Source organism: Equus caballus, chromosome 23, assembly GCF_041296265.1.
Source record: "Equus caballus isolate H_3958 breed thoroughbred chromosome 23, TB-T2T, whole genome shotgun sequence".
NCBI lineage: Eukaryota > Metazoa > Chordata > Mammalia > Perissodactyla > Equidae > Equus > Equus caballus.
The window spans coordinates 14,645,742-14,667,978 of record NC_091706.1 but is presented as its reverse complement, the minus strand read 5'-3'; the positions used below and the strand labels follow the sequence as shown (position 1 = coordinate 14,667,978).

At 48.4% G+C, this 22,237-nt stretch overlaps 1 protein-coding gene and 1 long non-coding RNA gene across 3 annotated transcripts in view; one reads left to right on the top strand and one right to left on the bottom strand.

Annotated features, from left to right (window-relative positions):
• Window positions 1-22,237, top strand: part of DAPK1 (death associated protein kinase 1) — a 172,123-nt gene that overhangs the window by 111,562 nt on the left and 38,324 nt on the right. For both annotated transcript variants that reach the window (XM_023627106.2, XM_003363984.5), the window contains exons 4-17: window positions 6,487-6,625; window positions 8,323-8,452; window positions 8,620-8,668; window positions 8,770-8,796; window positions 9,291-9,443; window positions 9,806-9,851; window positions 10,998-11,087; window positions 12,383-12,475; window positions 14,354-14,473; window positions 14,912-15,010; window positions 15,798-15,896; window positions 17,168-17,266; window positions 18,191-18,388; window positions 19,758-19,955. In XM_023627106.2, the coding sequence (XP_023482874.1) occupies window positions 6,487-6,625; window positions 8,323-8,452; window positions 8,620-8,668; window positions 8,770-8,796; window positions 9,291-9,443; window positions 9,806-9,851; window positions 10,998-11,087; window positions 12,383-12,475; window positions 14,354-14,473; window positions 14,912-15,010; window positions 15,798-15,896; window positions 17,168-17,266; window positions 18,191-18,388; window positions 19,758-19,955 (1,540 nt within the window). The remainder of the gene's footprint in view (window positions 1-6,486; window positions 6,626-8,322; window positions 8,453-8,619; window positions 8,669-8,769; window positions 8,797-9,290; window positions 9,444-9,805; window positions 9,852-10,997; window positions 11,088-12,382; window positions 12,476-14,353; window positions 14,474-14,911; window positions 15,011-15,797; window positions 15,897-17,167; window positions 17,267-18,190; window positions 18,389-19,757; window positions 19,956-22,237) is intronic.
• Window positions 4,597-5,848, bottom strand: LOC138920467 (uncharacterized). Its single transcript, XR_011431646.1, has 2 exons — window positions 5,702-5,848; window positions 4,597-5,556 (listed from the first exon to the last, which is right to left on the bottom strand). It is a non-coding gene; the product is annotated as an uncharacterized lncRNA (long non-coding RNA).

Below are 22,237 nucleotides of genomic sequence, written 5' to 3'. Positions count from 1 at the left end.
GGCAGAGTTGATTAGTTGTAACAGAAGCTGTATGGCCCACACAGCCTAAAATACTTAGTTTCTAGCCATTCATAGAAGTTTGTCCACCCCTGCTTTATGCTCCCGCACTGATCAGCCATTGGCTGTGGGCTTCCTGGGAAAGGACGTGACCTTGAGCGAGCAGCTCTGCAGCAGAGTCCAGCCCAGGAGGGGTGAGGGCGGAGGGCTGTGCTGCCTCCATCCTCAGCAGTGGGGACAGCAGATCCTTCCTCCAGGAGGAATGCGGGGGATGCTCGTGGTGTCCACCACAGCAGCTTACAATGGCCGTTTTCTTGTGCTCACAGCTTGTGGGTCAGGAATTCTGGAAGGGCTCAGGTGGACAGTCTGACCTCTGTGGCCTCAGCTGGACTGGAGGGTCCACTTCCAGGGCTCCTTCCTTGCTCAGTGCTCCTCACTTCTTTCTCTCTTTATGGGGTGTCTCGTCTCCAGGGTTTCTCCTCACCACACAATGGTTTTGGGATCGCTTTACTTCTTGTGGGTTTTTTTTTGTTTGTTTTTGAGTAAGATTAGCCCTGAACTAACATCCACTGCCAGTCCTCCTCTTTTTGCTGAGGAAGATTGGCCGTGATCTAACAACCATGCCCATCTTCCTCTACTTTGTGTATGGTACACCTGCCAAAGCATGGTTTTATAAGTGGTGCGTAGGTCCACAGCTGGGATCCGAACCGGTGAACTCCTGGGATCGCTTTACTTCTTCCTTAACTTTTGTTTGTCTGGGAAAGTTTTTATTTCCCCATCGTAATTGAAGGATATTTTTGCTGGGTAGAGTATTCTTGGCTGCAGGTTTTTGTCCTTCAGAGTTTTGAATATTTCATTCCAATCTCTTCTAGCCTGTAAGGTCTCTCCTGAGAAATCTGCTGATAGCCTTATGGGGGTTCCTTTGTAAGTTATTTTCTTCTGCCTGGCTGCCCTTAGTATTTTCTCTTTGTCGTTGACTTTTGCCAGTTTCACTACTATATGCCTTGGGGTTGGTCTTCTTGCATTAATAAAGTTTGGAGATCTATTGGCTTCTGTGACGTGAAGTTCCATCTCTCTTCCCAAGTTTGGAAAGTTCTCAGCTATTATTTCTTTGAACAGGCCTTCTGCCCCCTTCTCCTTCTCTTCTCCCTCTGGTATACCTATAATCCTTATGTTGCATCTCCTAATCGAGTCGGATAATTCTCGGAGAGTTTCTTCATTTCTTTTTAGTCTTAGTTCTCTCTCCTCCTCTGTCTGCAGCATTTCTATATTCCTATCCTCCAAATTGCTAATTCTGTCCTCCATATTATCGACCCTACTGTTCAGAGAGTCCAGATTTTTCTTAATCTCCTCCATTGTGTTCTTCCTCTCCAGTATTTCTAATTGGTTCTTCTTTATAGTGTCAAGCTCTTTTGTGACATAGCTCCTGAACTCATTGAGTTGTCTATCTGAATTCTCTTTTAGGTCATTGAGTTTTTTCATAATGGCAGTTTTGAAATCATCGTCATTTAGGTTATAGATTTCATTGTCTTTGGGATTGTTTTCTGGGTACTTATCATTTTCCTTCTGTTCTGGAGATTTAATATATTTTTTTCATACTGCTTGATGGCATGGATTTGTGCCTCCTCATAGAGATAGAGTTTAGTCACTGCTTCCACTTGTTGCGTCTGGTGTGTGTGGGGTGGGGGGGAAGCTGTTTAGACTGCACCAACCAGGAACCCTATCAGCTGTTACTGACTGGGCCTGGACCCCTCCTCGTAGTCACAGTGGTCCTGTGGGGTCCCTCATCGGTTGTGGGGGCAATCGCAAGGGGGCCTCAGGCTGCTGGTGCCTACTGCTGCAGCCCACCTAGATGCGTTCCCTCCTTGTGGTCTGCAGCGGTGTTGTGGGCTTTCCCGTCAGCCAGGAGCAGGATCACCTATAATCTCCGATTTGTCTCTAACAGAGCCCACCAGATCACACTTGTCCACTATAGGTCCCAGCAGAGCTATGGGTATCTTCTGCAGTCTGTCGTTAGCTCACCTAGCTGTGCTGCTTTTGCCCCAGGGCCTTCCCGCCTTGCGATTGCCAGTTGGGCCCTCTCCACTAGTGCTGTGCAGAGGCTTTCGCTGAGGCTGCTGTAAGAACCTGGAGATCCCCCCTGGGCTACGTAGCTGTTTCACCGGAGCTCTACTCTGCCCCACTTCACTCTCACGGGATCTGTGGGAGCCCCTTGCCTCGTCTGGGACACGGCCATAGTCCTTGGGCCTGGCAGTGGCTTGTAAGCTGCTGCCTTGTGGGGAATTCTGCTCTAGGGAGCTTCCTGGTGTTCTGAATGCTGGGCGGGGCCAATGGCGAGCAGAGGCCCTCCCTGCTGGGGGAGTGCGGGACCCTGGAGCGACCCCCCGGGCCACAGAGCCGGGTGTTGGAGCTCCACCCAGGCCCCAAGCGCATCCACGGGAAGTCCGGGCACCCCCTGCACCGACCCGTGTGCAGGAGACCATGAGCCCAGCAGCAGCTTGCGGCCTGGAGCCACCCCAGGGGATCCTCCCACTGGGAGCTTCCGTTTGTCCTGGATTCTGGGCATGGCCTCCCTGCTAATGGTGAGCAGAGGCTTTCCCTGCCGGGAAGATGCGGGACCCTGGAGCCTTCCCCCGCGCCGCAGAGCCAGGCGCTGGAGCTCCAACCGTGTCCCCAAGCACGTCTACGGGAAGTCCAAGTGCCCCCTGCACTGAGCCGTGCGCCGGAGACCGTGAGCTCAGTGGCAGCTTGCGGTCTGGTGCCATGCCAGGCCCGCCAGGAGCTTCTCTTTGTTCTGGCTTCTGGGCAGGGCCTCCCTGCTAATGGCGAGGGGAGGCCTTCCCTGCTGGTGGGTGCGGGACCCTGGGGATCCCCCCTGGGCTTAGGAGTGATCGCGGGGGGCTTGGGTAGGGGTGTTGTCACCTGTTTCCACTGTCGCTCCGCTGGTGAGTGCACACTCCTGCCCTTGGTGTGTGGCGATGCTATGGGGGAGTCCGCTGGAAGAGAGCCTCCTGCAGGAACTAGGCTGTCCAGGGGTCGGGGGTCGGAGAGTTTTCACCTATTTCCACCTCTTCCCGGGGGGAAGTCCGTCCGCCTTCCGATGTGTAGTAGCACGAGACTTTTAGGCATCTTGAGATGCTATCTGGATAGCCTTTGTTAATCGGTGAATGTCCAATTAGTTGTAGATTCGACGGGGGAGAGACAAAGAAGACCTCTCACTCTGCCATCTTGGTCCCGCCCTCTGGGATCGCTTTACTTCTTACGTGAGGGCTGAAAAAGGCAGGATGTGGAAGCCCTGGGCCAGTGAAGAACCATACCACAGTGTCCCTTCTGCCATGTTTTATTGGCCAAAGTGGTCACAGGGCCCCCCCAGATTCAAGGAGGTGAAGCCACAGATGCTGGATCACAGCACAGACGAACACATGGGGTGACATGCTTTTACATTATCTTTGGAAAATACATAATGCCTCAGTGGGCCAGGTAGCTGGCTCCCCCAGGGCACATCCTCTCCCAACTCCACAGTCACTGCCGTCACGTGAGTAGCTTGAAATGACCATGGTGGGAATATGACCCCTTGGGAATGAGCTTGCCCCACCCAACCCCAGAGAGCCGGTTGTTAACTACAGTCCAGCACACCACTGCTGCTCTGGGAGGACCCTTGGTTTGAAGCCGGATGGGAAGAAAGCAGCATTTCTTGAGCCCTGACAGGCTCTACACGTCCTGGAACCTCAGAACAACTTTACAGGGTGCGATTGTCCCTTCTCTTACAGAGAGGAATCCCAGGTGCGGTGAGGTTCGGTAACTGGGCAGGATTTCGACTGGGTCTCCTTGCCCTCTGCCCTTCTGCCTCACAGAGCCTAGAGCCCTCAGGAGGATGAAGTAGGCTGCTCTTCACTGACTGGAGGAAGCTCAGGGGACATGTGAGGGAGGGAAAGCCAGCCAAAGAAGAGGAGCAAAGGCCTGGCCTGGGGCAGTGGCCGGGTTCCTAGGAAGGACTGGATCTCCACGCCCCACTGAGCTGTTTGGGTGCTATGAGATGCAGGCAGCGAAACCCCAGGCATTTCTCATTGTCAGGAGACGTATTGATGTATTTAAAAGAACAAGCATTCTGGGGCCAGCCCGTGGCCTCGTGGTTAAATTTCACGCACGGCCCTTTGGCAGCCCAGGTTCAGTTCCTGGCTGCGGACCTCTACCCCTTGTTGGAGGCCATGTTGTGGCAGTGACCCACATACAAAACAGAGGAAGACAGACACAGATGTTAGCTCAGGGCGAATCTTCCTCAGCAAAATATAAACAAATAAGTAAAAGCACAAGCAGTCTGTGCGAGCGATGAGGAGTGGGGAAGACCCTGAAGGGAGCCAGAGCGAGGAAAGGCTGGGGCCAGGAGCCCCCTCATCTTGGGCGTGCCATGGTTAGGCCAGACCAGTGGATGTGAGGGGGAGAGGGGAGAGGCAGGGCAGGGAGGGGCTCCCATCCTGTGGGCTGCCCGGGGGGGGGAGGGAGAGCGTTGGCATTCTACAGGAATGGTGGTTCCTTCCTTTATGATGGCACAGTGCCACTGACAGGCCCTCAGCCCCAAGCCAGAAACCTGCCAGCTGCTTCACATATATTTATTTTCTTTAATCCTTAAAACCCTCAAAGGAATAGGTCCTATTATTCCTGTTTGATGAGGAAATGAGGCTCAGGGGGAAGGAATAACCTTCCAGCTGCAGAATTAAGACGAGCCGGATGCACGCACTCTGGACCATCCCTGCACTGTGTGCCCAAGATGCTGCAGTCACTTAAGCAATGCCACCAACGCCAGAGAGCACAGAAGCAGATGATAGCGCATCTTTCTCAGCATTGGTCGGTTCACAGTTTCCCATTTTTTCTTCCTTTTTGTTCCCTATAGTTGAAAGATTCCCTCTTCCCATTTTGTTGGTTTTAAGAGGGATAAGAAGACAGAAAAGTGAGAAGCGGAGGGCTCGTGGCATTGAGTGGGAGCCGGTTCGAGATGCGTGGCCGAGGGCGCTTGGAGAGGAGAGGGCAGCGAGGCTGGGAGGGGGCAGGCAGGAAGGCCACTGCCTGGCAGTGTTGGTGCCAGCTGCAGGCCTCTGCCACCCACGGGGGCTTCTCACCATGTGGCACGTGGCAGATCTGCCGGCTATCTACTGGGGTCCCAGGGGTGGAGTCACCTCGCCCTCTGGATAAATATCCCAAAGTTATGTATCAGAGGGAGGACCATGTAATCAAGACTTTGAAAACTGGCCTCAGTCTATGGTGTGCTGAGAATCAGCTGGGGTGCTTGTTAGAAGGCTGTCTCCTGGCCCCCACCCTTTGAAACTCCCAGGCAGCAGTTTGGAAGTCAGGCCCAGAATCTGTGTTTTTAAAACACACCAAGCAGTTCTGATGCCAGTGGACCCTGGGCCGGGCTTAGAAAAACACGGACTTAGAGGGTGAAGGGACCGGACCTGAAGCTTTTCCTTAAGAAAACGCCTTTTTTGTCGTTTGAGTTTAATGTCACCAGCAGTAGCTATCTTCTTCTGGATGTAGACATGGTAGGTATGTTTATGGAGCCGTCTGTGGAAAGAAAGATAACGCACACAGCAGTTACATGGGTAATTGCAGATAATTATTATGTTGTGAATGTACAGTTAAACTTGATCAAGATTAACTTATAAAAACTCTTATTAAAAGTTCCCTGTTATTTGCCATTTATCACTACCGTGAATTTTTTAGGGGAGTTTGTTCATTTAACCACTTGATAAAGATGTTTTGAGCTCTTGCTATGTGGCTGGCACGGTGCAAGAAGGTGGGGGCAGCTGCGGGCCACAGCCAGGGCTGACCTCTGTCCTCCAGGGGCTTCCAGTCTGGTCAGAGAGACAGACACAGTAACCCAGACAACCACGTGCATTGTGAGTTTGTGCATTGTGATAAGTTTATTCTTATGAGTTAAGGTATTTGTTAAATTCATTACTAAATGTGATTTTTATAAATATGTATGTATTTACATATAAACAAATACAAAACAAAAAAGGAAAAATTTTTGTCAGGCTCTGTTGTGATTTTGAGTTTCAAAATGATTAACTCACAGATTATGAACTTCCCAGGTGCTCTCTGATTGGCTAGGAAGATGTATTCTATAAATTCTGTACAAAGTTAGCTTGTAGGTCCTTTTTAAATCGGTGAATTGTCTTCGGCTTTAAAGTTGTTTGATTAAGATGTTTTAAAGATCCATTGATATTTTTCCCCCCATCACATCTCTGCTCCCTCCCCTCATTTGTGAACATTAGCACATTAGGAAAATGGTACCCAAGGACAAATGTACAAATGTACCTGAAGGCCGAATTCTCATCCAGTGATGAGAGGCGAGATTCTGACTCCTGGCTTGGCAGTCTCAGCATGTGCTCATGCTGATTTCTTGCCTGAGATCTGAGCCCACCAACAGTCTGTGCGAGACAGGTTGACGGAAGGCCGGCTGCATCAATCACCTCTGCTTCCTGGTTGCAGCGTTGCAGGCGGTGAGCTGTTTGACTTCTTGGCTGAAAAGGAATCTTTGACTGAAGAGGAAGCAACCGAATTTCTCAAGCAAATTCTTAACGGTGTTTACTACCTGCACTCCCTCCAGATTGCCCACTTTGATCTGAAGGTATGTCACTGAGCATGAGCCAGAGAGAGGCTTATGCCAACACGGCCCTGATTGTTTGTTTGCTAAGAAGACTTGAGGCGTCTGAAAGAGATACTTTTTTCTTCTATGGGCTTAACAAACAGTTATCAATATAAATCAGCAAGTATATCATGCATGCCTACTGCAGGAACTCCTAACCTTTTTGTGGGATGGAGGCTGAGATCAATGATTATATTCTAGAATCCTTGGGCAAGAATTAAGGAGCTTTCTCAGTCAGGTCCTTAAACAAGGGGGCTGCTGTTGGTTATGGGGTATTTTCAGCCTGGAGTGGCCACCGGTTATGCAGTTTCCCTCCCTCTGTGGCTGCGGGCACATAAGATGGAAGATGCCTTGATCTCTAGTTTCCTCTTGATGCGAGCGGGACTGTCATTGGCAATTGCCAAACTCTGAGACTGGCTAATTGGAGTCTTTGCCGAGCTAGAAGCAAGGCATTATGGGAGCTAAAATGGCATGTCATACTCCCAGCCGTCACAGAGGTTGTGGTCTCTTTGGGAAGGGAAGACATGTACATGAGCAACAGGAAGTGACAGTGTAAGACTCAAGCTCCATCCACGGTAGTGAGGACAGTGTCCCAAAGCAGCCAGGTGAGTGATTTTGATCACTGGAGCTGGGACAAGACGTCAGAGGAGGGAGGAATTTCTCCTTCCTTGTTGTAGCAGAGCTGTCCAGACCCCATCCAGATCCCCCAGCACTCACTAACTCACCATAAGGATTGCTGCTGCGAACGCCGTGGCTCTCTGCCTGCACCTGGTTTCTGGCTCTGGGAGCTGGAAACGCCAAAGGGCGAATGCCACAGAAGCAGCTCTGAGCCACAGGGGACAGGGAGATGGTGGGTAAACATCCCAGCTCCCTTGCGCTCTGGTGGGAAACTCTGAGTCACCCCCGCCTTGATAAGACACCTTGTATGGGCTTCCTTATTTCCGTTTCCCCGTTTCTCCAGCACGCATTCCCTGGAGCGCCTCCCACATAAGCCGCTTGTACCCAAGTTGCTATCTCAGGTCTGCTTCTGGGAGAACCTAAACCAGGACATTTATTTTTCCTGGTGTTCTCTTTCAACTACCCTGTTATCCCTATTTTTTGGTTGTTTTTTCAGGGAAGAGGGAAAACTATTCTGCCACCTTGTCTTTAGCGTAACATATGATAGCTTTTTAAGATTATTATTGTGGCAAAATAAACATAAAGTAAAAGTTACCATTTTAACCCTTTTTAAGTATACAGTTCGGTGGCATTAAGTACATTCACATTGTTGTGCAACTGTCACCACCATCCATTTCTAGAACTTAGTGATCTTCCCAAACTGAAACTCTGTACCTCTTAACCGCTGACTCCCCATCCCCCCCCCCAGTCCCTGGCTACCGCATTCTGCTTCCTGTGTCTATGAATTTGCCTGTTCTAGGTACTTCATACAAGTGCAATCATACAGTATCTGTCCTTGTTTGTCTGGCTTATTTCAGTTAGCATCGTGTCTTGAGGGTTCACCATGTTGTAGCACGTGTCAGAATTTACTTCCTTTCTAAGGCTGAGTAATGTTTCATTCTAGGTGTACACCACATTTTGTTGATCCATTCATCCGCTGATGTACATTAGGTTGTTTCCACCTTTGCTTATTTTGAATAAGGCTGCTATGAGCATTGCTGTACTGTTTCTCTTTTTTAAAGCCTGAAAACATAATGCTTTTGGATAGAAATGTCCCTAAACCTCGGATCAAGATCATCGACTTTGGGTTGGCCCATAAAATTGACTTTGGAAATGAATTCAAAAACATATTTGGAACCCCAGAGTTTGTTGGTAAGTTTCTTTACTCATGTGTTTACTTATTTCTCATAAACATGATGCTGGCAAAATTCCCCGGCTGTGGCATCATTTCCCTGGTACATGTTTCTGGTTTATACAAGAAGATAGAATCTATCAGTTCGCTTCCTTCTGAAACTAACTGTGCGTTCATTTCCTCTCAGCTCCTGAGATAGTCAACTATGAACCTCTCGGTCTCGAGGCAGATATGTGGTAAGGAGCACCCCCCCGATGTAGTCATCTTTCTGATTTATTGTTTTATTTTACTGTTCTTCTGACCTTTGTTTTTTATTTCGTTTTTGTTTTGTGTTTAGGAGTATTGGGGTAATAACCTATATTCTGTAAGTACCAGAATCCAAACGCACGTTCTTTCCCTCTGTCTGTGAGACCGTATGTTGTATTAACCATTCTGTGTATCACGTTGATCTCTTCAGCTTATCTATGCTTTTTAATGTAAACATATTCATTTTCCACCCCCAGAACACATTTAGTTTATACTATTAAACGTTTTCTCCTAATTTGAAATGAGTCATCAGAAACTGCCGCATAGTCACTGAAAGAAACCGTGGCTGTCCATCCCTGCTGAGGGAAGGGGAGAGGATTTTTTTAACTGCTAGATGCCGTTCCAAATTAACTTCTTAAATGCATCCTTTGCATTAAGCTGAAGCTTTTGTTCATGACAATTACATGCCCTATAAAGTGTAATTGAATTCTGAAGTCATTGCCCAGGCACCAGATTATCGTCTTATCCTCACTCCCCTTGTCAGATGTTAGAGGAATAAAATGACAACACGAGAAGTAATTATTTGTGTTCTGTGCTCCACTTTATGAACAGCCTAAGTGGGGCCTCCCCATTCCTTGGAGACACTAAGCAAGAAACCTTAGCAAACGTATCTGCCGTCAACTATGAATTTGAGGAAGAATACTTCAGTAATACCAGTGCCCTAGCCAAGGACTTCATAAGAAGACTCCTCGTCAAGGATCCAAAGTGAGTGTCCGTTATTCCTGAAAGGGCTCAGCCCTGGCCTCGGCGGACGAGGGCTAGCACCTGTCCTGTGCTCATGGCTGTGCTCATGACACCCTGGTTGTTTCTGCCTGGCAGAGGGAAGCGTGCCACGTGAAACACTTCAGAAAATGCAGGCCGGGCCCTCTGTACCTGCTCAGTCGGTCCCTGCGGGCGCAGTGCAATGGTCGCACAGAGACTGACCTTGCTTTGGGCTTCCTTCCGTGGGGCGGGCCCCAGTCTGCATTCTCAGGCGTGTCTGCTTGGCAGGCCTGGCCGCACGCGGACAGCCTTCGTGTTTGCTTCTCTGGTCACAGCATTTTTTTTCTTTCCCCTCCCCCACAAAGGAAGAGAATGACGATTCAAGATAGTCTGCAGCACCCCTGGATCAAGGTAAGTGGCCCGTTGTGGTGGGTTTGGGTGTTACAGGGCATCCTGGCTCATTTGTCCTAGGGCACGACCAGTTACCATGGGTCCTAACCACAGGTCGCACCTGGAGTGTTGTGTTTGCTGCTGTGCCGTATTTTAAGACCACTGGAGATGAGCGTATCCTAATGATACCAGAGGTGGAGAGGAGTAAGCTATCAGAACGCAGGATTGTAAACACAGAGCTGAAGGTTAAGTCCACTCAACAGCTAATTTTGGTTTGACCTGTGGGATGTTGGCCCAGACAATATTTTTTAAAATTTTTTAATTAATTCCTAGCATTAGATATCATATCAAATCTGGATTTCCAGCTTCTCTTGAAAAATGTGAAGATCCACCAACACTGAGCACTCATCCCACAAGGTCACCAGCAGCTCGGCACAGCTGCCTTTGTGCCCGGGCCTGTGGCCACCCGCTGACATGTTACACCTTGATGTTACCTACCTGACGCCTGTCAGCATTTGGGTTCCAGAACTGAAGTTGCTTCAGCTGGAGCAGAAAGGACTAAGGGTGGGGAATATGGCAGTTACAGAATAAAATCATGGAAGCTGTAAGCAGATTGCGATGCAGTAACTTGCATTACAGAAGTAGGTTTGGGGCAACTGGAGAACTGTTTGTCTGCGCGAGCTCCCAGCAGTTCCTGGGCCCCCCCAGAACGCAGTGGGGTCTCCGTCTCTCGGCAGTGGAGCTAAATGGCTTCTGAAAAAGATGCAGTAGAAGGGATTCCAATGCTGTAGGGTAGGCCGTATTTGTTGACCTCTGGGGTCCCTACTTGATGACCTTGAGTTCAGATGCCTCAACATGGATGGCCTCACCGTGAATCTGGCCATTCCCAAACTCACTTGTGGAAAGTTGTAATTCAGCTTGATCCAAGCTCAACTTTTGCACTTTTCCCCAAGATCCCGTCTTTGTGGATTGTATCACACCCTTAGGCACAGAAGTTAGCCTCCCGAGACCAGGTTCCTGGGTGTTGCATATTATTCCAACTTGTGTGGTTGTTTAGGGAGGTGAATGTGTGAGCATCCTGAAGAATGAGAGGTTTCGCAAAGTTGTCGGGTACCACAGTTCCACAATCTGAGAGCTCTAAATTTCTTTCTTGGACTTTCCTTGTAGCCTAAAGATACCCAACAAGCACTTAGTAGAAAAGCCTCGGCCGTAAACATGGAGAAATTCAAGAAGTTCGCAGCCCGGAAAAAATGGAAAGTAAGATTGTTTGCTAAGGAGAGAGTCACTAACTCTGTTTCCTCTGTCAGGCTCCCCGTGTCAGGGCTCATCTCTTCTGATACTGTTGGTACAAAAGTGCATCCTTTTCTTTTTTGTTTAATTTACTCTGTAGTCTTCTGCCCTATTACCTTATTTTCAAAGATAAGCAAAAATAGTATCAGTCCTCTTTAACTTGTATCTTCACATGTAATTTTGCATTTTTTAAAATCAAAACCATTCCCAAGGCAAATTTTTAAATCAGCACAGAAAATTCTAGTGGAGTCTTTTTCTAAATTCAGCAAGCCCCACTTTAAATAAATGTCTTCTTTGTGGTAAGCAGCATGGTATTCTGTTCCTACCGGAACTCGTGTGGATGGTTGTCTGAATCCAGCCTTGGTCTGTGGTGGGGGGCGGTGGGGTGGGGTGAGCATTTGCAGTGTGGTCTCTTGCACTTTTTCGGTGTGGACGGCCTCTGTGGGGGATGTGGCTCTAAAGGGCATTCCAGCCATCCCCGAACAAATCAAAACTCAGGGTTAGGCAGGTGACAGGATGGCTTCCCGAGCACAGAGTCACGTCCAGCCCAGAGGAAGCAGGGCCCTGCCGTGTCTACCCAGCAGCGGACGGGAAATGCGCCGTGTTCTTGCACACATGGAGTTGGGGGCGGCACGATAGGGATGAGGGGGACCGCAGCACTGGGTTACTTAAGGTTTAACTGTCAGTCTCAGGGAAGCCCTTAGAAGAAGGCTTTAAATGTAGAGTGAACCACCGTCAGTCCCCCTCACACACAGACACACACACACGTTCTTTACCTGTACGTCTACTTTGAGAGTAAGTGGAGGGCTGTTTGTCCTGTAGTCTGAGGAGTCCCCACCGGGTCATTCCCAGCCACTGTATGGGGTTTGATAGTCACGTTATCCACCATTGCCAGCTTGTCTGGGCACCCAGGACACAGGGCAAGGCGCCTGCATACGGCTTCTCTGCAGGGGCACGCGTGGGGCTGTTAGGTCAGATCCCGTTCCTGGAGCAGAGAACGAGATGCTGAGAGAAGGGAGGCAGGGGGTGCGGTCCTGCAATTTAATGATGAACTTCAGGAGGCTGCTCTCTGTCCTGTTGTCTTGATTCACGAGACCGTGAGAAGCATTCTTTAAGCAAATGCACTTGTGGCGTCACCCGCCCCTGCGTGCTGCCAGCCGTGAGCGCCGTCGCAGTGACTGTGAGGTGCACGGACTTGAGTATTGTTACCTCAGATCTCTCTCCTCCTCCCCCTGCCCTTTTCTCCTCTCTTTTTTTTAAAGCAATCCGTTCGCTTGATATCACTGTGCCAAAGATTGTCCAGGTCGTTCTTGTCCAGAAGTAACATGAGTGTTGCCAGAAGTGACGATACCCTGGTAAGCATGCCTGTGTGCCCTGGTGAGGCTCCTGCTCAGCACTGTGTATTTAGAAGCTTAAGTTGTTCAATTGCTTCAACAACTGAGAAGGCCTGAAGTCAGGGGAAGTGCAGTGGGGCTTGGGGTGGAGTTCATGGTAGACCAGGAGGCTAAACCCACTTACCCACCTGCTGTGTTGGCTTTGTATGGACTGCCCAAGATCCTTGGGAACCACTCCATGATTTCTCTCCCCTAATCCAAACTGAAACCTAATGTCAAGGTAACCCTTCAGGTCTGACTGGCCCATCTGAATTCACGAGACTCTCCCCTGAGTCAGGCAGCAGGGCTTTGTAACCCTGGAGGCAAGAGCTCCAGAAAAGGTGGGAGCGGTGGTCTGTGGGCCCCAGCCTGCTCCATGGCTGCAGCTGAAGGTCAGCTTCCTGAGTGGAGGCTGGGCTCCGGCACGGGATCGCCCATCAGACACCCGCCCTGCCCTGTCTTTCCTCCCCAAAGCCAGTGGTTTCACTGAGGCTCCAGGCCCAGCCTTGTAGAGTCAAAAGAGGAGATGTTAAAAAGAGGAAAGAAGTGTGAGAGAAGCAAGTCAGGAGGAGAAGGGAGCAGAAGGGGGGGAGGCTGGGTTTGGGAACTGTTTGAAGGTGGCAGTGGGATCGGGGACAAGGTAAAAACAGTTAATCTAAGTAAAGTAATGGGAATGATTAAATATTATAAATTAAAATCATCCCGAATCATCAGATGGAGAAAATAGATGGGTCACAATGGAAAGTTTAGGGTAGGAGAGGGCCCAGGGTTGTGTGGGAGCTCCGGGTAGGAAGACCCCTCGCAGACCTCAGGTTCTCTCCCACCCCAGCATCCTGCTGGTCGTGACCACACTTTATTGCATTTCTCCTGTCGCTTTCAGGAAAATGTCTCTTATTCATCAACTTGGATTGTGATACAAAAGCAAAACCAGTGCCGTTCTTAAACGTGTCCTCTATACAGATATCCTTAAAGCCCTCACGAAGTGTGCTTGGACTCGGGTCTGAGAGAAGAGAGAGCAGAGTTCAGAGAGCGGCTTCCTCCATTCCGCCCACAGGCGGAGACCAAGCCTCTGGAGATATACTTTTCCAGATGCGAAATTTTAGTGGCCTCTATAAGTGCAGAAATTTTGTTTGGGATTTTCTAGCTTATTCCTTGGTTTTAATGTACCATATTTTGCGAATTTCTTATTATGAGAAAACTTTGACAAAGTAGCAAAGATTTAACAAACTTGTTCAACATTCTCTGGTTATTTTCCCTTTGTAATTAGAAATGTATCTGTTTTCTTTTTTCTGGCCTTTATTTTTATATTTCTTCCCTTTAAGGGCCAATTACTTTTTAATAATTGTGACCAACTTTCAGTGAGTTTTGCCACGTTATTCTGTACCTAGAGAAGGAAGATTTTCCAGTGATCAGAAAATGACACTTCTGTAATTGGGAAAATTACAAATTAAGACTATCTTATTCAAAGGTATCATTTCCTTGGTTTTATGGTTTTTAGAATCTGAATTATACTCACCCATCATTTCTGGGCCTACATGTTGAAAGATTCCTAAGATAAACACAAAGGGTAGTTTGTCATCAATCATTGTTCTAAATCTGAATCTTGAAAGCTGTTCGCTCTCTGGGTTATGATGCAGGTGACATGAGGCACAGGTAAATAGTACATGGTGCTAGTTTCCAACACGGCAGGGGCAAAACTAACCTCCTGCTTCCCTTCATCACCACGTGGATTTTGGCATTAAATGGCTTGCTTTGCTCTGAATGCTCCTTTTAACAAATGAGCCTGAATTTCTCTTATGTTGATGAGAGGATGGTGGCTGGCAAGCTCACTCTTTTTCCCTCTTCGCTGTGTCTCTCGAGGATGAGGAAGACTCCTTTGTGATGAAAGCCATCATCCACGCCATCAACGACGACAACGTCCCAGGCCTGCAGCACCTCCTGGGCTCATTGTCCAACTACGATGTTAACCAACCCAACAAGGTCAGATGCTGTCCTGCCAGGGGGAGTGGAGGGGTTGTTCAGGGAGACCGTGTGCCTCCAAGTTTAAAGTGGAAAGACCCCATCTGCTTCTTCCTTCTCCCTTCCTGTTGCAAACTCCATACTGTGGAAAAAGTCACTTCTGTTTAAAGCGTGGATTGAGTCAGAAATAAGGCCTTATTGCATTGAGGGCCTTTCTGCATGCACCGATTGCTCCTTTACCTGTGAAATTCTGAGTGTGCTTATCCTGCAAATGGAAATGTCGCCTTTGATTGTGAATCCAGAGCGGAAGGGCGGCTGTGGTCTTCTAACCGCCCCGTTCCTGTCCCGCAGCAGTAGGTGTGTGCTGCTGAGACGGGAAGGTGTGGGGCAGCAGTGACGGCTGGGCTTTTTCTTTCCTACCAAACCTGAAAAATAGTATTTTTTTCTCTCCTTTTCCAGCATGGGACACCTCCGTTACTTATTGCTGCTGGCTGTGGGAATATTCAAATACTACAGTTGCTCATTAAAAGAGGCTCAAGAATTGATGTCCAGGATAAGGTCATAATTCTGTTTTATTGCAAATGAATTAATGTTTTAAGTATTTCCAGATGTCTCCTAATCATAGAAGTAACAGAGAAAAATAACATGTATGCCCTCCTTCATTTCTGAGTTTCCTATAAAGGAAGGTGAACTGCTCACGCAGCCTGGTCCAGTCCAACGCAGGTCGTGGACAAGGAGGCGAGCGTGTCTCCTTCTCGGCTCTGGTTGCTCGACGTCAGCGTTTCTTTGTGAAACACCCCGATTTGCTCCTTGCTGATGACACTTACTCCACAGTGTTATTAGATGTCACATTTGGAAAAGCTTTTATTATCTAATTAGCCTCATCAGAAATGTATTTGCTGGCAGGTTTACAGGGCAACAGAGTAAGGAGGACACAGTCATTTCGGTGGCTCCGCCCTCAGTGTCCACAGCACTTCCACAGAGCTGGGGGCGACTGGCTGTGGCCCTTGACAGTAGAGCGAATTCCAACCAGAGGCCAGAGGAGAGTTTTCAGAAAAGAAGAACAACTTTTTGTTTTGAAGTAATTCTAGACTTATCAAAAAAATCTGCAAAGATAGTACGGAGAGGTCCCTAGCCCCTTCACGCAGCTTCCCGCAACGTTAAGGTCTCCCTGGCCTCAGCCCCTTTGTCCCAACTGAAAAGTGAAATGGGAGTTTTCTTGCTGTTGAAAGTTGCTCCTCTGGAGCCTGCAGCCTCGTGGGAAGGGAAGTGAGTGAGTGTGAGCCATTGAGCCCTCAGATCCCTCGGCGCCCTGGGAATGTGACTCCATGTTGGTTTTCTACAGGGCGGATCCAATGCCGTCTACTGGGCCTCACGGCATGGCCACGTGGACACCTTGAAATTTCTCATTGAGAACAAATGCCCGTTGGATGTTAAAGACAAGGTAAGGCCACTTCTCTTCTTAGGGACAGGAAGGAGTAATGAAAGGATGCATTTGAGCTCTGGCGTGCTGTGTGCACCAGGACCCGAAGAACAAGGGTTCAGGACCAAAATCTTCCTGCAGAGAGTTTAATTTAGAAGTTTCTTTTTGCTGGTGGCTTGGTCTAGTATTAAAATTTGCCTTTTGCTGAAATCTGCCAGGTAGTCGCCATAACATGCAAGCAGTGAATTCCTTTCTCCATGACATCAAAACTCAGAGCTCTACTAGAAAGACAATCAGAGAGAGATCTGAGTCCTGATCCTCTTATTGACTCAACATATGCTTCTAAGCACAACTCTTGACCATTGTCTTCATCTTTGAAGTGGCTGACAATGCCGACGCTAGAAAGATTAATGAGACAATGCACTGAAAGTAAGGCTTTTTGGGCAAAGATGTTATAAAAATTATGGATTTAGCAAGATACCTTACTTTCATATATACGTGTTTCATGCAGTCTACACAACAGTCCTGTGAGCTGTCAATGCTGGAAGCTGCGCCTAGGATTCCTACTTTTCATCCATTCTGTAGTCTACTGTACTACAACCCTTCTCTGCTTCTCATGCTTGTAGACTAATTTGTCATGTTCAGTCAGGGCTGCCACATACAGTTGTATGGATTGTGCACTGCACCATATCTAAGAATGACATTCGCAACAAAGACACATATGTATTATGGCAGTTTTCTATCAGTTGGCAATAAAGTATCTTGTTTATTTTTTTAAATCAGTTTATTCTGATGACTTTTTGGCAGATATAAGTAAAATGCCTTAAGGAAGTTGCAGCTATTACTAATTCACAGCAAGTTATTGCATGGGCTGATAGTGATGGTTTTAAGTATCTCTGAGAACATAAGAAACAAGATTCTACACGTAGACAGTGAAATCAGAAACTTGTTAATAAATAACTGCTATGTGATGCACTTCGTATTAAGAGGGAATTTTGTGTTTTTAAAAAAAATCACAGTGAAAAGCATCATTTTGTAAAGAAGATTGAGAGCAGCCGTCACAGAGAAAGGAAAGCATTCTTCTCGTTTGGGGAGCTTTATGACAAACAGCATGGGCCAGCGGTGTGGGTTTAACACTAGCTGTATGATGGTCACTCGCCCCCAGGTGCCTGACCCATCACCAAAGGGCCTCTGGCCCCTGGGGGCGGGCACCCCAAAGGGGAGGACGTGGAGCCAGGCGTGCCTGGCCTCTGGTCCTGGGCGCGCTGACCCTCTGGCTGTTTCTTTTGCAGTCTGGAGAGACGGCCCTTCACGTGGCAGCTCGCTATGGCCACGCCGACGTGGTTCAGTTACTGTGCAGCTTCGGCTCTAACCCCGATTTCCAGGACAAGGTGGGTCCTGGTAGCCGATGTGCTCCCCTCCTTCTGCTCTGCACGGACGTGCAGGCAGCCAAGTGATACAGCCTGGTCCTTTGGAGTTTTATCCAAGTTTCTGCTTAGATTGCGGTGGGCAGGGACTCAAACAGAAGCACTCTCCAACCTTCATTCATTCACTCAGTCCTCTGGACAACCCTACGAGGTGAGTCACGGTTACTGTCATTCTGCTGATGAGGAAACTGAGGCAGAGAAAGGTTCAGTAACTTGTCCAAGCTCACACAGCTCGTAAGTGGTGGAGCCAGGGGCAGACCCACACAGTCTGGTTCCAGAGTCCATGTTCGTGACCGCTGCACTCTAACGGCCTCTCGCAGACAGATGTGTGCATCTGATGGTGTCGCTCACTGAGCACTAGGCCTTCCAGTCCCACAGGCCTCGTGGCCGGCCCATTCCTCGACCTGGTAAAGCGTGGTTGTCTCGGTTGCTCCCTGGCCACAGCAACAGTACGTTATGTGGCTCATCTTACGTCGTGTGCGTGGCGGAAGCGTGAGGCCTCGAGGTTGTCGAAGGGATTCTTGTGCAGGGCCGTGCTCTCCTGCTGTCAGCAGTCTCAGGTGAGGCAAACGAAGGCCCTTTACAGATGGTGCTGTCAGCCGCCCAGGCGGGGGCTCTCCTTCAGAAGAGCTGAGCCCGTGGCCCTGCGGGCCCCCTAAAGTCGGTTGTCAGTAAAGTGCTGAGAAAGCCAAATTCGTCCAACTCAAGGCGTTGAGGAAAGCGAACTAGTGCAGGAGAGACCTCAGACCCGTGTCCGTTTTTGCCCCAATAGCCATGAGCTCTTTCTGCCACCTTGACTTTGCTGCCGAATTCAGCTGGAGCCTCACCGGGCCTCTGCTTTCTTTCAAATTATCACCTTCTCCTGTCTGCGCTTGTCTCCCTGCCCAGGAGGAAGAAAGCCCCCTGCACTGTGCGGCCTGGCATGGCTACCACTCTGTGGCCAGAGCCCTTTGCGAGGCTGGCTGCAATGTGAATGTTAAGAACCGAGAAGGAGAGACGCCCCTCCTGACGGCCTCCGCCAGGGGCTACCACGACATCGTGGAGTGTCTGGCCGAGCACGGAGCCGACCTGAATGCCTCTGACAAGGTGCTGTGGTGAATGGGTCACACTCGCCGAGCAGTGACCTGGGGGCTGGAGGGACCGCAAGACTCCTCAGTCATTCCCTAAAAACCAAACTGGAATGCAGCAAAGATCCTGTGAACTTTTCTAGATTCTGTAAGAATTGATATTCGTTTGTGGCACATAACAGAATTTAGGAATTGGCTGGATGACTCTGGTCTCTTTTATTTTCAGCCTTTTTATCTTTGGAGCAGGTGCAGTGTTGGTCACGGGGCCAAGGCCGTCCTCATTTAGGACGAAAACTGGCAAGGCACTCTTAATTTGTAGATAAACAAAGAAATAGGTGGTTTATTTACTTCCACACCTGCTATTTTGTAGAAAGACAATAAACCACTCTTATTTGTCTGGCAGTCTCGATTCTAGAACAGGTGTTCCTTTTTTAATTAAGCAAATTCAGAATAATCTGTTTTTATTGTGAACTTGTACTTAAAATGAGGCTGGGATGTTGCTATACACAGTTAGATTTGACACCAGTTAATTTAGTAACTGCCAGTTGTGGAGTATTTTCTTGGTACAGAAAAGTGGCTCCCAGCTGGGGGCGCCCTTGCCCCCGGGGGACATTTGGTAATAGCTGGAGACATTTTTTGGTCGGCGTGCCAGGAGTGGGCGTTACTACTGGCATCTCGTGGATGAAGACCAGTGGAGCTGCTTGCATACTGCACACTGCAGCTGGGACGACAGGCCCGAAATGGCAGTCGTGCCGAGGCTGAGAAAGCCCAGAGCAGAGAAATTGTAGAAATGTCTCCAAACTCTCCTGGAACGCAGCACCTCTGTTCACCAGGGATAGAATGTTCTAGAACGGCTAGAAGGCACGCCCAGGCTGGTCTTCAGTGGGTGCAGAGGTTCAGCGTACATATGTACCTCTCATAGAGGTGACAGCCCTTGAGCAAATGGCTTCACCTCATTTTCTCAGTTTCTTCTGGTGTAGATTAAAATAATAGGCTTTCTACTTAGGAAGTTGATAAAGATTGCTAAGCGAATGTTTTTAAAAGTATTTTTCAAATACTTGATAAAACAGGTCATTGGAGTACCAACAATTACTTCAATCCTATAAATTCAGAGACAAAAAGAAAGAGTAGTCTTTCTATCTGATTGTCCTGGCCACACCTAGAATAATCAAGCTGGTGGCCAGCTTAGCCTCTAATTATTCAGAGTGGGATGTAGGAAGCCTCTCCCACACCCCCCAGGAGTAAAGTTGGTGGTTTTTAATCCTCCTTCAGGCTTTGCAATAGTGATCGCGTTGCCAATTAAACCTGGCCCGATGGCGGCTAGAAAGGCGAGTGGCCAGGCCCGTGTGCCTGAGCGCGGGTGCTCATGGCCCCTGTGTGTGTTGCAGGATGGACACATTGCTCTTCATCTTGCTGTAAGACGCTGTCAGACGGAGGTCATCCAGACACTCATCAGCCAGGGATGTTCTGTGGATTTCCAAGACAGGCATGGCAACACCCCTCTCCACGTGGCCTGCAAAGATGGCAACGTGCCTATTGTGGTGGCCCTCTGTGAGGCAAACTGCAATCTGGACATCGCAAACAAGGTACAGCCGGAGAGGGGACCCCTGCAGGGTCCGGCAGCGTCTGTCCGTCAACCCACTTCTGGGTTTTAGCCAAGGTTCTCTTTGCATCTCTTCATTGTTCCAAGTCGGTACTGCTCATATGGACCTGTTCTTTTTTATAGGGTGCTCCTTTTAAGTCATATTTTACATAATACTTTTGAATAATTTCCTAGAATAACAGATAATTAACCAGCACTCCTGCCTAGCCTGGCTCACCACTTCTGGCCATCCAGAGAGAGAGAAAAAGAGGGTATCCGGGTCCTCCTGGAAGGAGTCAGAGAACGTGGTGCAGTTGGGGCATCTCTCTGAGCACCAGGCCTTCAGGAGAACACCTAACGGGCTGTGATGTCACTGGGATTCCTGGGGCCAGATTTCTCTCCTTAGCTTCCCACATGAGAGTTTTATGGCCAAAAGTTCATAACATCTTTTTTAGCTAAATAAATTTGGTGAGACAAGGGGATGCTATAATTTGGTGAATAACAAAGAAATGAAAAGAAATAATTACATGCTCCTAGGTTGATTAAAAATAAAAATCCCATTATGTTGACTTCTAGAACACCTTCCCTTCCCCCTGAATAATGTGGATTTTCATTACCATATAAGGTTAGCTAGTCATGTGGTTTCAGCCCTGTAGCTGCATAAAAGGCAAGCACTGTTCTGTTATGATTGTGTTTAAAACAAAGTCCAAGTAGAATTAACTCTTAATTGCGGGAAATGTGTGTTTATAAGTGGCAGACATGATGACAGCAGAATTTTGTTAGGATTTGTTTAAGATAAAAGAATTAATATCTGAAGCAGCTGAAAAATTCTACTTCTAAAAAAATTATTCTTCTTACATATTATGTGATTAATTCTAATGGAAATTGAAATGGGTAATCTTCACGTTCTGGAAATATGAAAAGGCACTACCCTAGGTCTTAGCCGTTAGCTGCTGCTTGCTTTCTTAGTTTATCCCATTCTAATCTTGCCAAGTGAATTACGTAAGTGGCTTAAGGGGAGAGCCAAATGTGATATTAAGCAGCATCAAGACCTTGGCTTTCCTTCCAGGAATCTAAGTGAATACAAAGCGGCTTCAAGGAACATCGTGGTCCTCATTTGAATACCTTCAGACTTGGCCATTGTGCGCACAGCTGGCCTACTGTGTGTGCAGCATCTGGGATTAGCTGTCTCCTGCGTCTCGTGCTGCTTTGCACTGAGCTAAAGAAGGGAACAGGTGTTCACCTCACGCCTAAATGCAAAGGGTGCACTTGTTAAATGTGCTCTTTAAAATAGCCACAAGATAATCCTTGATCTCGTGTTTAAAAACAACTGGCTTATTAATGGGAAAGCTCTGCCTCCGATACTGCGGATGGCCGTGGGAGTTCACACGTGCCGACACAGATTGGGTTTTGACCACCTGAAGCCCTGCAGCACACATGGAGGCATCCAGTGGATGAGTCTGTCAGTGAGTTAAGCTCAGCTGACGCGAAACGCATTAGTGCCACAATTTCAGCCTATTGCATCAGCAGCCAAGTTGAGGCCAGTGCTGAGAGTCCCCCGGAGCAGCGGGCCCCCAGCTCGCCTCCAGTGCACAGAGCTCACCACACCGCACCCTCGCAGGCTGCACGCCTTCTTCAGGGGGCTCAGTGTCAGTTTTGTTGTTCTGTTCCTTTCTCTGTTTTTTTATTTTAGGAAAGATGAGGAGGCCTTTAGAGGAGCTTAAAAGATGTGCAGAAAAATAAGAGGAAGACATCATTTCCCCAGAAAGCACAGCTTTATGGACCCACCCTAGTAACTGGCTGTCAGCGTGGATGTGGCACAGTGACAGCCCACGTCCCACAGGCAGACTGTCACTCTTTTCCCGTGGTGTGTCCTGCCTCTTCCTTACCTGGATTAAGTTCCCCCAGCGATAAATATGTCCATTCGGATCCTACCCGTCATCATTATGTGACAGAACTTGTCACTCTCCTTGACACTCATTGCAGTGAAACAGACATTTCTCAGTCTTCATTCTTCTCATAGGAAAATCAGGAGAGTGGCTATTTAACTCTCCTGATGCGTTAGAGAATGCACGGGAGGGGAGGAAATAGAGGGCGCAGACACATGGCCTTAACCCTTTGTGTACACACATACTCAGAGATGCATACACATGCACACACACATCCAGGAACCTAAGAGAGAATTCCGTGGCCGTCTGCGTTTCCTGATGCCCTTCTCTGATGGGACTGTGCCATGCATGGGGAGAGGGGAGCTTGTGGATAGCAGAGTCAATGGTTCTTGCCCTC